This window comes from Giraffa tippelskirchi, chromosome 2, assembly GCF_054371585.1.
Source record: "Giraffa tippelskirchi isolate mGirTip1 chromosome 2, T2T-mGirTip1v1.2.pri, whole genome shotgun sequence".
NCBI lineage: Eukaryota > Metazoa > Chordata > Mammalia > Artiodactyla > Giraffidae > Giraffa > Giraffa tippelskirchi.
The window spans coordinates 153,156,112-153,172,406 of record NC_137276.1 but is presented as its reverse complement, the minus strand read 5'-3'; the positions used below and the strand labels follow the sequence as shown (position 1 = coordinate 153,172,406).

At 38.0% G+C, this 16,295-nt stretch overlaps 1 protein-coding gene across 50 annotated transcripts in view; it reads right to left on the bottom strand.

The window, feature by feature from the left end:
* The window catches only part of VPS8 (VPS8 subunit of CORVET complex), a 378,806-nt gene that overhangs the window by 229,533 nt on the left and 132,978 nt on the right, over positions 1-16,295 (bottom strand). For all 50 annotated transcript variants that reach the window (XM_081571329.1, XM_081571349.1, XM_081571332.1 and 47 more), the window contains 5 exons: positions 12,201-12,354; positions 12,043-12,102; positions 10,649-10,756; positions 5,837-5,917; positions 3,607-3,777 (listed from right to left, as the gene is read on the bottom strand). In XM_081571329.1, coding sequence (XP_081427455.1) covers positions 3,607-3,777; positions 5,837-5,917; positions 10,649-10,756; positions 12,043-12,102; positions 12,201-12,354 — 574 coding nt within the window. The remainder of the gene's footprint in view (positions 1-3,606; positions 3,778-5,836; positions 5,918-10,648; positions 10,757-12,042; positions 12,103-12,200; positions 12,355-16,295) is intronic.

Sequence of the window (16,295 nt, the reverse complement as noted above, 5' to 3'; positions counted from 1 at the left end):
TTAAGATTATTATGTCTTCTTGATGAATTAATATTTTTATCAATTTGAAATTTCTCTTTATCTCTGGCAATATTCCCTACTCAGAAATCTACTTAATCTGATATTAAAATAGCCATTCTAATTATCAGTATTTGCACAATATGTCTTTTTCCTTCCTCTTACTTTTAACTTATCTATGACTTTGTATTTAACGAGAGCTTTTTGTAGACAGCATAGAGTTGGTTCTTGCTTTTTTTAAATCCAGTCTGACAATCCCTGCCTTTCAACTGAAATGTTTAGACAACTTCCATTTCCTATATTTATTGATATAGTTGGATTTAGATCATCTTATTGTTTTCCACCTGTACTACCTCTTCTTTTTCTATGCTTCATTGAATTTAATATTTTTTAACATCCATTTTTTTGCTACTATTGACTTAAAAAGGGATACATTTTCAGTGACTACTCTAGTGTTTATAATATGCAGCTTTAATATGCAGCTTTAATCTCAGTCTACATTTATATAATATACTATTTGATGTATAATGTTAAGAACTTTACAGTAATATACTTCCTTCTCCCCACTCCCTGCTATGTACTATTTCTGTCATCCTATTACTTCTACATATCATTAAGTATGTGCCACAAAATATCATTACTTTTGTTTTAAACAACTCCTTTTATTAAATGACAATATTAAGGTATAATTTACATACCATAAAATTCACACATTAAGTATACAGTAACTTTTTGGTAAATGTACAGTTGTTCAACCATCGCCAAAATCCAATTTCAGAATATTTCCATCACTCCACAAAGATAACTTCTACCCACTTCCAGTCAATTCTCATTCCTACTCTTAGACCCAGTTCTATTAATCTACATCTGTCTCTATAAATTTACCTTTTCTGGACATTTCATATAAATAGAATCAAACAATACATGGTCTTTCCATATGGCTTCTTTCACTTAATACAGTATTTCTGAGGTTCATCCATGTTGTAGCATGTGTCAATAGTCCATTTTTTAAATTGAGGAATAGCATTCTACTACATGGACATGCCATATTTTGCTTATCCATTTATCAGCTGGTGGATATTTTGACTGTTTTGACTTTTTGGCTATTATGAATAATACTGCTATGAACATCTGTATACAAGTGTTTTTGTGGAGATATGGCTTCATTCCTCTTGAGTAGCTAGCTAAGAATAGAATTGCTCTATCACATGGAATCTTCAATATTTTAAGGAACTGCCAAAATGTTTTCTACAGTGGCTGCACCATGTCCAACAAGCAAAATATGAAATGTTCCAATTTTTCTGCATTGTAGCAGCAGCAGCAGCAGCATCCCAGGAGGCATGAAGTGGTATCTCATTGTGATTCGGATTTGCATTTCCATAATGATTAATGATGTTGAATATCCTGTCATCTGCTTTTTGGCCATTTGGTATATTTTCTCTGGAGACTGCTGCAGATTATGTCAGATGAGAAATCTGCTCTTACACTTATTGCTGATCCTCTGCATTTATGTGTCTTTTTCCTCTGCCTGCTCTAATATTTCCTCTTTCCAATTCATTTGAATCAATCTGTTCATTTCACTTGTGTTTGGGTTCACTGAGCTTCTTGAAATTCTGTGTTTATTGTTTTCTAAAGTTTTTGACCATTATTTCTTCTAATTTTTTCTCTCCTCTCCTTCAGAGATTTCTACTACACATTAGGCTACTTCACACTACCTCACTGGTTACTAACACTTTTTTTTCTTAATTTTTTTCTGTTTTATTTTGGATAGATCCTATTGTTCTATTTTCAAGTTCACTAATATCTTGAAAATTACTGTTTTTGTTTTTTGGGTTTTTTCCTTGATTTTTTTTTTTTTCCCAGACAGGAGAGCAAATCCAGTCCCCACTATTCCATCATGGCTGAAAGTACAAGTTCAAAGTCTATCAGTGTTCTTAATAATCACTCACACTGCCACCACCGCCACCACTGCTGCAGTTGCTAGGAGTCAGGGAGAGCTGATTTGGGGGCTTCCCTGGTGGCTAAGACGGAAAAGAACCTACTTTCAATGTGGGAGACCCAGGTTTGATCCCTGGGCCAGGAAGATTCCCCTGGAGAAGGAAATGGCTACCCACTCCAGTATTCTTGCCAGGGTATTCCACAGACAGAGGAGCTGGTGGGCTACAGTCCATGAGGTCACAAAGAGTCAGACATGACCGAGTGACTGACCCTTTTACACTTCCAGACAAAAGAAAATATTTAAGTGTGGGACAATAATTATTCTTAACCTAGTGAATTCTATTGAATTACCATTTCTTCTTCTGGGTTTTCCTAGTTTCTAAATTCTGAAAATGCTGGAAGACTCTTTCACATATATTTATTCTCTGAAGTTCTAATATCTCAAGGAGATTTGAGCAATGGCTAGATATTACGCTGTAGACACTCGTAAATATGACCTTCATTACTATTTTTTTCCAAGAAATTATGCAGAGAAGCTCCACAAGAGTCTAAATTTCCCGCTTAAAGATTACTGACTTAGAAAACATGAGATCACAATTCCAAGTAACTTAACTGTAAACTACCTATGTAAATGGGCTTCCCAGGTGGCACTAGTGGTAAAGAGTGAAGTGAAGGTTGCTCCGTCCTGTCTGACTCTTTGTGACCCCATGGACTACATAGTCCATGGAATTCTCCAGGCCAGAATACTGGAGTGGGTAGCCTTTCCCTTCTGCAGGGGATCTTCCCAACCCAGGGATCGAACCCAGGTCTTCTGCATTGCAGGCAGATTCTTTATCAGCTGAGCCACAGGGGAAGCCCAAGAATACTGGAGTGGGTAACCTATTCCATCTCCAGTGGATCTTCCCGACCCAGGAATTGAACTGGACCCCCCTGCCAATGCAGGAGACATAAGAGATGTGGGTTGGGAAGATCCCCTGGAGAGGGGCATGGCAACCCACTCCAGTATTTTTGCCTGGACAATCCCAGGGACAGAGGAGCCGGGCGGGCTACAATCTATAGGGTCGCAAAGACTTGGCACATACACCTGTGTAAATTGCTAAATGCCAATATCATTGCTTAAAATATAGTAAAATTAATACTAAAAGCATAACTTTTAGGTCTTTCTTCTCTGCAGACTCCTACATTTCATCTATCTCCCATTCCTAAAGAATTTTTCTCTCAAAGCTCTCTTTGCCTTTCAATGACCACAGTCTTCATACTGTTCAAGTCTTTAGCAATTATCCATATACTTCCAAAGCCTTACAAGCTACCTGTCTCTGTAGTCTTTAATCCCTTAAATCTATCAGGCTTGTTGTCACCACATAAAACTTTCTAAAATATCTTGCTCTTACAATTTCTTTCTTATGAGCTTTAAATTTCACTTCATTATTTTTAGTATAAAACTTAAAATTCTTTGGTATTAGTCACATTTCTGAATAGAAGCTAACAAGAATTATTGTTTTAATTCACATTCTTGAATACTTACAAATAAATTCACATCCACTTCAACCTAGTTAGTGGTTTTCAAAGAAACATCAAGACATAAAGATAACTCTTCAGAATTCTTAAAATAAAACAACAAAAAAATATCAAGTTTATCAAAACAATACGAAAATAACAGATTACCCTTACCAGCGCTTGGCTCACGTTTCCTCCAGTGGCGAGTGACTTGAAATGGCTGCTATTATAGACCAACTGAACTTCTGAGATCTCCACTGTTTCCAGTTCCTCCTGAGTTTGCCGATCAATCACATGCAACTTCTCTACACTGTCCAAGAGCACAATTGTGCGTGAGTTTATCCACTGTAATTCAAGCACACAGAAATACAAAAGTGAGGCCCATCCCACATCATCATCCAGGACGAGAAGAAAGTTTGGCCACTCAGTTAAATGACGTTGAGGACCTTAACCATGTAATTAATCACGTGATGACAACACAATCACAGCAAGAACTACTCAGTATCAGCCCAAAGAACAGCAGGGGCACAGCATAGTATTGAGTTTTGATGGTATTAAAGTGATTCATAATGTAAAAGAAGGCTAACTAAGAGCCCTAATAGATATTATGGGATAAATTGTTTTTTATCAAATTTTTTTTAAAGGTAGTATATTGGCACAATAACTTAAAAGTGACCAACTTTGCATTTCTAGTGTTTTTGACATTAATCAAACAAAATGGCGAATGAAACCTCGTAAACTTGGCTGGTCAAAGAATGATCATTAGCATTTAAATATTACATATTTTAAAATGGAAACTATTTAAAAAATTTGTATTTCCTTCAAAACATACCTACAAATTATGGCAGGGTTCTTTGCTCTATTTCTCTATATAGCCTGAATATTTGTTAATGAGTGCCATTACAATTTTAAAAGTAATAACAATGTTAAAATCTGCTAAAGGATGTCATTTTGATTAAATTTCTTAGGTTATATATAAAATTTATTTTCAAAATATTTTTTTTGAAAATTCTCAATTCCTCCCCAAGAAATAAATGAAGTCTTAAAATCTGCACAATTAGAATTCTAAATTAGCCAGAACAAAGTATTTCCCCTGCACTTTCTCTGATACTAGTTTTGGTTTATTTATATGATCTCGTCCCATGCTCAGAAATTATTTGCATAATCAAATAACAATCAAAAACAATCAAGTTGAAAATGGATCAATTTTTCTATTTTAACTATGCTACATGTGTATATACTTTATCACTGCAGTGGCTGCTGTAAGGGAAGGGTTTGGTTTTTCAAAAATACATTGTCTCTTAGAAAACAGTTTGACACTCAAACCATTTACAAAGAACTTTGGTAATGTGCTCTCTTGATTACTTTGAGAAACAAAGTACCATTCAGAAAAGACACATAATTCAGCCTTGTACAAACTTAGTACTAGCCTTTACACGCTTTCAAAGGTCACCTGGTTAAGAGAAAAGAATGACCAAGAATGTTAGCATGTTTAGCAATTATTCTTGGGATTAGACTCTATTTTAAGTGTTGACACGTTGTAAACAAGCCTTTTAAAGGTAACTTACAAAGCAATGCAGTTAGCGGTCACATCATGAATATGTCACAGGACAAATGAAAAACACCCACTGTCCTACTATTAGAATGGCTACTTGTGGTTGGGAAATTTTTTCCAGGGACAGAATCATATGCAGATGTCTACAGAGATGTACCTCAAACATCTTAAATGCAAGTGACAATGATGAATTCTAGAAAAATATGTTAGACAATTCCACAAGGGATTCTGGTAATGACAAAACACTGTTGTCTAATATACATGGGAAGAGGTTGAACAAAATTATTTCATGAGATGTATATGGGAAAAAAGTGTTATTTCTAAATCAAGTTTGTGAGATTCAAAAAGCAATGTGCAACTAAATTAATAAATCATCCATTATAAAAATTGATACAAAAGGAAATAATCTTTAAAAAAAAAAAACCCAAAAGTTGCTCAGGACCGAGATGCACGGTAGAGAGAGAACACTGCAAAGTTTTTAGCCACAAGAAAATAGTATCTCCTGAACCAATGAGGACATACTCAGAAGTACTAAAATGTGTTCACAAAGAAAGCCGGGCAATGATCCTGAAGAAATTATTCTGATCTACCCTTTGAGCTATTCAAGATATTAAAGAAAACTTTTGGTGATCTTGCCAGTGTTCAGCAGGCTGAAGGATAATAAAAATGTGTGGCATCACACCAATGTCAAGACTTTTTTCAGTACAAGCAGGACTTCACTTCTGTCCACATTTTATATGATCCTAAAGGTTATGGTTTATGCCAGAAATCCTGGGAGCCTTAACACAACATGGACTCAAAACAATTACATAAAGTTAAATGGGGATATTTTATTTCAATAATACTCACAGTAAAGTTGATGAGGTCATAGTATAGGTGAAGATGTTTTTGCTTAGTAACATGTATCGCTCCAGATTCGTCTCTCTTAACCTGATGATGAAATAAAAACAACCTGAATATCAGCTACTGTTTGAAAGACTTTAAAAAGTTTCTCAACTAGTCAATCCACCTAGAATATGATTTCCATTCAGAATATGGGTAAAACAAAAATACTGATAACTAAAGAAACTATTAAACAAATGAAAAATATCACTCACAAGTGTATGTAGTATATCTGGTAAATTCCATGGTATATCTGGTCAGTGGTCAAGCTGTCAGTTTAAGCATACCATGTTTTAAATGCACTTCACTTTATTGTGCTTCCAGATATTGTGTGTTTTACAAACTGAAGGTCTGTGGCAACCTTGTGTCAATCTATTGGCACCATTTTTCCAACAACATTTGCTAGCTTGCTTCCTGTCTCTGTGTCACATTTTGGTAATTTCTGCAGTAGTTCAAACTTTTTCAGTATTATTGTATTTGTTATAGTAATCCATGATTAGTGATCTTTGATGTTACTATTGTAATTGTTTTGGATTTTTTTAAGCAATAAAGTATTTTTTAATTAAAGTATGTGCACTGCTTTTTTTTTAGAGATAATATTATTACACACTTAAAAGACTACAACGTAGTGCAAACATAACTTTTCTATGCCCTGGGAAACCAATCAACTTCTGTGACTCACTGTATTGCAGTATTTGCTTTATTGCAGTGGTCTGAAACGGAACCAACAATATCCCCAGGGTATGCCTGTACTGGCAAATGTAACAGAACAAACTAACTTCATCACATCAATAACTGTATTTAGCCCGAGTTAAAGCATAAAATAGGATTAGTGGCATGGTGTAAAAAAAGTAAAACAAAAGTACATTAAAAGGAAAAAAAGGTGCTGCAGTGACCAAAACTAGGCTTTTCTGAAATATGATATTAGTATAGCTCAAACAGCTTGAAATTTCCCAGAACCTCAAGTGTTAATATTTTATTTATATATGCATATGTATACACTCTATAATCTTCAACTGTCCTTATCATTTGTTCTATTTCTGCTCCAAAGTGACAGAGCACTGAAGAAGACAGACACAATACAGTGACCTGCCTGAAACTCATGACATTGAATTTAACTTGGGTTTTCTTGCATACTTCCCATAGCAGTGGCCTAGATGTCCTTCTTTCCCTTTATGTCCCAATTCCTCTTTGCCTTCGAGTCCCATCACTTGTCATGTTGACCTCACCAGATAACAAACAACTGAGACCGTTTAATGTGAGCCCTTCATGTCCTCCCATCTTCACTTCCTAAGTCGCTTCCCCAGTAACAAAGAAGGCGCTGGTAAAAGGAGCATAGATCTACAACCACGTGTTTAAGAGCAAGTTCCACTATTACAGCTGAGTCACCAAAGGTAAAGCATTTATTCTTCCAGTTTCATTTGTAAAATGAAAATAAGAAAGCACCAAATTGTTCTGTATCTTGCATATGTCGAAAGTGTTTCATAAACAAAAATATCAAGGCCAACATTAACTATTCTAAGATTGGATAAAGTCTTTACTAAAGAAAATCACTTCACCTGTATAAACTCTGAATCCTACTCTCTCCATCACTGCTTAATATTACCCCTCCTCTGCTAATATATTTAATCACTTCTTTGAAAGGTCCTTTATCCTCTTGCTATCAGACAGGTTATCAGACTTATCCATCTTCAAAAAACAAAAATTTTCCCTGGATTTACTTCTTACAGAGAATTAAGAACTTTTCTCCTCTTGCAACCAAACACTGTACTCACTAGTGTGAATCTGTTCTTCTAGAAACCCATTTCTTTAACGCTCTATAATTCAGCTTCCACTTCAATTCTGCTGATAATTAGTCCTCTGAACATTTCTAAAAAGCTATTTTTACGTATCTGGTGGCCTTGCCTTCAGTCTTCTTCCTTGATCTCTCTTTGGTATTGGTATTACACTGGAACTGATAATGTCCTGAAACCTCTCCTCCTATGTCTTTTGTGTGATGCCATACTGTTCTATTTCCCCACTTACCTCCACATGCCTTTATAGGATCCTCCTTTCTATTGCCTTTGTTTTCCTTTTCCTTACACGAGTGTCCACCAATGTTATGGATGCTCTCGCTTTTGATTTACACAGCTTCAACTACCTTCTCGATCCTGGAATTCACATTTGCATCCCAGACCTAGATTGCCAATCTGACCAGAGAACATTCCCAAAGATACCACTCAAGTCTCACCTTCACATCCAACCCAACACTATCCTTCCCTAACCCTAACTCTTTGAATACGTCATACTTCTAAAATACAAATCCAGAAATGCAATGTTTTATGTCCTTCAGTCTCCATGAAAAGCCTTGTCTTTCCTTCAAAATGCCATCCCTAACTCTCATTGCAACCATCCTTGTCTAAAGACTTCACTTGCTTTATTACAAGAGCAAAACCCTTCATTTCCCTCCAACCTCCTATAATCTGTTCTTTTTGCTATTTCTACAGTGCTATTCCTAAAATGTCACTTTAATCATATCACTTTAATTACCTAAGAACCTGTGATGGTTCCCCCTTACCAATCTAGGGCAATTATTATACAATGTAGATCAGAGGTTAGCAAACTTTTCCTGTAAAAGGCCATACAGTAAATATTTTCAGATCTGCAGAGCATACAATCTCTGTCGTGACTACTCAACTCTGCCACTGTTGTGCAAAAGCAGCCATAAATAAGACATAACCAAATGGGCATGAAATAAAACTTCACAAAATCAAGTAGCCAGCCAGGTCTGGCCCACAGGCCATAGTCTGCCAACCCCTAATCTAGATCCATGCCATATATTCAACTTTATTTTCAACAGTAAGTTTCTCCCTGTTGTTAATTCTACTAACATTTATTACTAACCTTCTATATATTTAAGTACTGTCCTAGTAGTTGGAATACAGCAGTAGGGTTGGTTTTAGACTTATGGAGCTTTCAGTCTAGTGAAGAAGAAAAATATTAAATAAGGAATTTTAGAAGTGCTGAATGTTATAAAAGAAGGTATGATGGATGTTTGTAGTGGGAAATGCTAACTGAGGTCAGTAGGTCAGGGAAGGCAATGCTAATCATGAGCTAGGATGATGTAGAGGAGAGCACAGAGCTTTCCTGGCAGAGATGTTGGCACATGTGAAGACACCAAGGCCAAAGACACGGAAACATCCTAAATGTCCATCGAGAGATGAATGGGTAAAGAATATGTGGTACATAAATACAATGCAGTGTTACTCAGCCACAAAACAGAATGAAACAATGCCTTCGCAGCACTATGGATGGGCCTACAGACTGTCATACTAAGTAAATCAGACTCTTTGCGACCCCATGGACTGTAGCCCGCCAAGCTCCTCTGTTCATGGGATTCTCCAGGAGTGAATACTGGAGTGGGTCGCCATGCCCTCCTCCAGGGGATCTTCCCAACCCAGGAATAGAACCCAGGTCTCCCACATAGCAGGCAGATTCTTTACCAGCTGAGCCATCAGGGAAGCCCAGTAAATCAGACAGAGAAAGACAAATACATGATATCGCTTATATGTGGAATTTAAAAAAATGATACAAGTGAACTTATTTACAAAACAGAAACAGGCTCACAGACATAGAAAACAAACTTATGGTTACCACAGGAAAAGAAGGAGTGGGATAAATTAGGAGTTTGGGATAAGCAGATACAAACTATTATAGATAAAAGATAAATAGCAAGGTCCTACTGTAAAGCACAGGAAATTATATTCACTATCTCATAATATCTACAATGGAAAAGCTGGAAAAGAATACATATATATATAAACTGAATCACTTTGCTGTACACCAGAAACTAACTCAATACTGTCAATCAACTATATGTCAATTAAAAAAAGAAATAAAAAGACACTGAGGCAAAAGACTAGTTAGGAAGCTACTTCAGAGCCTGGGTTAGAGATGCCTGTGGTTTAGGTTAGGGAAGCAGCAATAGGGGAGACAAAAAAAGAAAGTAAATTAGAGTCAGCAGGATGTGTGATGGAGCAGGAATAGAGAGAAAAATGCAACTAAAAGGCAACTCCTAGATCTCAGGCTGGAGAAACTAGGTGGACAGTGCGGCACTTGCTTCACTGAGATAGGAAACTCAAGAAGAGATTCCACAGGCACATTCTTATCTCTGTATCTTCATCTTATTTTCCCCAATATGTATATCCACCCCTCCTGTAGTATTTGCCCTATACCCCTCATAAAGTCTTCCACAGCCTCTGTAATCCACACAAATCTCTTCATACTCTGAACTTATATCAAGTTTTAAATTCTTATCACATAGTAGAGTCCTTAAACTGTCCTCACTAGTAGCAATGAACATACTGGTTTTGCCTTTCAAACCATTTTAACCTATTTTAAAGAAGAAATTAAGTTTTATACGTCCTCCAATTGCCTCGTGTCCACTACAGTGTAAAGAACATAGTAGCTGCTCAATGATATTTGCTTTCTGATAAACACACTACATGTAGGTAGGTAAGCCATTAATACAGACCTATGTACATTCAAATATTTACACATACACATAAACCATTAATTGTTAGTCAAAGGAGATGGAAATAAGAAATACACCATGAGGAGGCATGGAGCTGAGGGTTTTCCATGTTAACCACTAAAGCCTCAAAGATTAAACAGGTCACTCTCTCTCCAAAGAATTATGATAGTATATTTCTTTGACACAATATTAAATTACTGGTGAATCAGAATGATAACCTATAACAAAAGACTTCAGCACAGATCTAGCATCATATTAGGATTTACCAAGAGAAAATGAACAACATCTCCTCTGCAGAAGGCAAGCATGGGATTCACATAATTATGCACTGCCACGAAGTGCCAGGCCAGCAGCGGAACACTGGAAGGATCCATCTGGGTGAGAAGGGAAAAAAAATCACTGTTAACAGAAGACGAATAAAGAGAACACTCTGGTTTTCTCTTGATAAAACCAGATAAAACACCGGACTGGTGTTCCTTGATAAAAACTTCTCCTAATTTCTCATTAAAATTCCAGCAGAATAGGGATTGATTGGGAAGCGTCAAGAGGGAACCTTCTTTGTGGATAGTAATGTTCCACATCCTGACAGAAGTTTGAAGTTTGGGTTACATGAGTATCTATATTTGGCAAAGTTTAGCAAATGTACACTCAAGATCTGTGTGTTTTGTTGTATGTAAATTTTTCTACCAAAGGAAAAACTTTGACTACTGAACTGTACTTAATCATATGCACGTTGAATATTTAGGGGGAAAAAGAGAGTACTAATTTCTGCAATTTACTTGGAAGCACATTTAAAAAAAAACAATTTGATGAGTGAATGACAATAAATAGGTATATAATGAAGTATACAATAAAATACTAATGGTAGAGTTTTACAATGGTAGGTATATAGATGTTTAATGTAAAATCCTTTCAGCTTCTCTATTTATTTGAAAATGTTCAGAATAAAATATTGGGGGGAAAAATCAACAAAAACAAAGATGCAAACACATACCATGATAAATCTCAATTAGCCAATGAAGGTCACCTAAGAAAATGGTAATCTGAGCAGGCTCTACCATCTGAAAGGGCAGGCCTGCTTCCCCTGGGGCCCATAGATAGAGTACCAATAAGAAAACTGAAGAGTGAGCTCCCTCATTACAGGGCCTACTTTCTGGACTAGTCTTGGTTCTACATCGTCATTCTCCATCCCATCCCATCCATGCCTCTCCTTATATATTCACTGGAAGAAAACATCACTTTGAAAACATCCAAATAGGAAGGAAAAGAGATACTGAGGTGTCCATAATACATTGCAAGAAGCATCATCCCTCAAAATGAAATATCACAGGCAGAAGAAACCCAGGGAAGAATACGTCAGAGCAATTTACACAATATTACGGTGGGGTACTCTCTATCAGTAGTTCAATATCAAAGCAGCAGCTGTTCATGAGAGAAACTTAACAGAATAAAGGTAGAGAAGTATAGATCTTGTGATCCCCAGGACACTGCTCTGGTAGTCAGCTGACACTGTTTTGGTCACATCAAGATAAGCAGACAGAGACTTGATTTCCATTCTACCTAGCTTTCTGACAGCCTCACAGAATTTGCCACTCGTAAGTCATTTTCCCCAACCTCCCAACATGGTCTTTTTGCCCATAAGATGGAGAGGCTTACTCACCCGTCCATAAGGAAAAGTCATCCACACTTTCAAGGATGGCTTCAATCCAATGACCAGTATCTTTAGGGGGAAAAAATACATTTTCACTATTTACCCTGCAATTTTCAGATTTTTAGTATTCAAAGTCTCTTAAGTTATGAGCTTCATCTTCAAAATACCTTTGTTAAGGATGCCATGGCCAATAAGGAAAACTGTGTGATGGGATGATCTTTCAACTCAGGTTTAGAGTGGAGAGGTTCAATACAGCAAACTTCACCCTTGGAACCGCTGAACAGGCATCGAGATTCACAAGTTCTCACTCCCATCACTCTCCTGAAAATGTAACCCAAAAATGCGGAAACAACTTAGCAATGATCCAAGGCACTACATCTCTAGAGCGGATGACTACAAAAGCCTCCTGACCCCTACTCCTGCCCCCAACAATCCAAACTCCACATGACATCAGCATGTCCTCTTCAACGTACAGGTCAGATTTACCACCTGCTCCTATGGCTTGTCCCTCTCCAATGGCTTACCACTGTACACAAAATAAAATCGACTCTTACCAGGTTTAAAAGTTCCTGTATGATCTTATATGATCTCTCGCCTACCTTCCCTCCTCTCCCACTGCTACTGCTCCTGATAAACTTGTGCTCCAGCCACACTGGCCTTTTGTCCACTGTTCCAGCAGGCCACGCTGTGCCCACCTCAAAGTTTTTGTGCTTGAACATCCCTCTGCCTAGAACACTTCTTCCAGGTCTTTCCATTTGTTGACCAGATTATCGTTCAGGTTTTTGTTTAAATGTCATCTTCAGAGAGAAGCCTTCCTGAATTATCCTCAAATGCACTCCAGCACACTGACCTGTCTTATTTTCTTCACAGCATTCATACCTAAAGTTATTTATGTGTTGGTTTCCCCACCTCAACTAGAATGTAAGTTCTACTGGAGTAGCAACCTTGACCGGTTCACAGACATAACTCTGGTATTTAGAACAATGCCTACACATAGGGGATCTCCAATAAACACCAGCTGAATAAATCAATAGTACTGCGGTAGGCGCTGAGAGACGGCATGAGAGGGCAGACAGACAGAAACCACAATCACAGAAAACTAACCAATCTAATCACATGGACCACAGCCTTGTCTAACTCAATGAAACTGAGGCATGCCGTGTGGGGCCACCCAAAACAGACAGGTCATGGTGGAGAGTTCTAACAAAATGTGGTCCACTAGAGAAGGGAATGGCAAACTACTTCAATATTCTTGCCTTGAGAACTCCATGAACAGTATGAAAAGGCAAAAACATAGGACACTGAAAGATGAACTCCCTAGGTCGGTAGGTGCCCAACATGCTACTGTAGATCAGTGGAGAAATAACTCCAAAAGAATGAAGAGACAGAGCCAAAGAAAAAACAACACACAGTTTTGGACGTGACTGGTGATGGAAGCAAGGTCCGATACCATAAGGAACAATATTGCATAGGAACCTGGAATGTTAGGTCCGTGAATCAAGGCAAATTGGAAGTGGTCAAACAGGAGATGGCAAGAGTGAATGTCGACATTTTAGGAATCAGCGAACTAAAATGGACTGGAATGGGTGAATATAACTCAGATGACCATTATATCTACTATTGTGGGCAAGAATCTCTTAGAAGAAATGGGAATAGCCATCACAGTCAACAAAAAAGTCCGAAATGCAGTACTTGGATGCAATCTCAAAAACAGAATGATCTCTGTTCGCTTCCAAGGCAAACCATTCAATATCACGATAATCCAAGTCTATGCCCCGACTGGTAATGCTGAAGAAGCTGTAGTTGAACGGTTCTATGAAGACCTGCAAGACCTTTTAGAACTAACACCCAAAAAATATATCCTTTTCATTATAGGGGAATGGAATGCAAAAGTAGGAAGTCAAGAAACACCTGGAGTAACAGGCAAATTTGGCCTTGGAGTACAGAATGAAGCAGGGCAAAGGTTAATAGAGTTCTGCCAAGAGAACGCACTGGTCATAGCAAACACCCTATTCCAACAACACAAGAGAAGACTCTACACGTGGACATCACCAGATGGTCAACACCGAAATCAGACTGATTACATTCTTTGCAGCCAAAGATGGAGAAGCTCTATACAGTCAGCAAAAACAAGACCGGGAGCTGACTGTGGCTCAGATCATTAACTCCTTACTGCCAAATTCAGATTTAAATTGAAGAAAGTAGGGAAAACCACTAGACCATTCAGGTATGACCTAAATCAAATCCCTTACAACTGTACAGTGGAAGTGGGAAATAGATATAAGGGGTTAGATTGGATAAACAGAGTGCCTGAAGAATTATGGACGGAGGTTCGTGACATTGTACAGGAGACAGGGAGCAAGACCATCTCCAAGAAAAGAAATGAAAAAAGCAAAACGGCTCTCTGAGGAGGCCTTACAAATAGCTGTGAAAAGAAGAGAAGCCAAAAGCAAAGGAGAAAAGGGAAGATATATCCATTTGAATGCAGAGTTCCAAAGAATAGCAAGGAGAGATAAGAAAGCCTTCCTCAGTGATCAGTGCAAAGAAATAGAGGAAAACAGTAGAATGGGAAAGACTAGAGATCTCTTCAAGAAAATTAGAGATACCAAGGGAACATTTCATGCAAAGATGGGCTCAATAAAGGACAGAAATGGTATGATTCTAATAGAAGCACAAGATATTAAGAAGAGGCGGCAAGAATACACAGAAGAACTGTACAAAAAAGATCTTCACGACCCAGATGATCACAACGGTGTGATCACTCGCCTAGAGCCAGACATTCTGGAATGTGACATCAAGTGGGCTTTAGGAACCAGCACTAAGAACAAAGCTAGTTGAGGTGATGGAATTCCAGTTCAGCTATTTCAAATCCTGAAAGATGATGCTGTGAAAGTGCTGCACTCGATATGCCAGCAAATTTGGAAAACTCAGCAGTGGCCACAGGACTGGAAAAGGTCAGTTTTCATTCCAATCCATAAGAAAGGGAATGCCAAAGAATGCTCAAACTACCAGACAACTGCACTCATCTCACACGCTAGTAAATTAATGCTCAAAATTCTCCAAGTCAGGCTTCAACAATATATCAACTGTGAACTTCCAGATGTACAAGCTGGTTTTAGAAAAGGCAGAGGAACCAGAGATCAAATTGCCAACATCTGCTGAATCATCAAAAAAGCCAGAGAATTTCAGAAAAACATCTATTTCTGCTTTATGGACTATGCCAAAGCCTTTGACTGCGTGGATCACAATAAACTGTGGAAAATTCTGAAAGAGATGGGAATACCAGACCATCTGACCTGTCTCTTGAGAAATATGTAGGCAGGTTAGGAAGCAACAGTTAGAACTGGACATGGAACAACAGACTGGTTCCAAATAGGAAAAGAAGTACATCAGGGCTGTATACTGTCACCCTGCTTATTTAACTTATATGCAGAGTATATCATGAGAAATGCCGGACTGGATGAAGCACAAGCTGGAATCAAGATTGCTGGGAGAAATATCAATAACCTCAGATATGCAGATGACATCACCCTTATGGCAGAAAGTGAAGAAGAACTAAAGAGCCTCTTGATGAAAGTGAAAGAGGAGAGTGAAATAGTTGGCTTAAAGTTCAACATTCAGAAAACTAAGATCATGGCATCCAGTTCCATCACATCATGGCAAATAGATGGGGAAACAGTGGCTGACTGTATTTTGGGGGGGCTCCAAAATCACTGCAGATGGTGACTGCAGCCATAAAATTAAAAGACGCTTACTCCTTGGAAGGAAAGTTATGACCAACCTAGACAGCATATTGAAAGGCAGAGACATTACTTTGTCAACAAAGGTCCGTCTAGTCAAGGCTATGGTTTTTCCAGTAGTCATGTATGGAGGTGAGAGTTGGACTATCAAGAAAGCTGAGCACTGAAGAATTGATGCTTTTGAACTGTGGTTTGGGGAAGACTTTTGAAAGTCCCTTGGACTGCAAGGAGATCCAACCAGTCCATCCAAAAATGAGTCCTGAGTGTTCATTGGAAGGACTGATATTGAAGCTGAAATTCCAATACTTTGGTCACATGATGCGAAGAACTGACTTATTTGAAAAGACCCTGATGCTGGGAAAGAATGAAGGCGGGAGGATAAGGGGACGACAGAGGATGAGATGGTTGGATGGCATCACCGACTCAGTGGACATGAGTTTGGGTAACTCTGGGAGTTGGTGATGGACAGGGAAGCCTGGCGTGCTGCGGTCCATGGGGTCGCAAAGAGTCGGACACAACTGA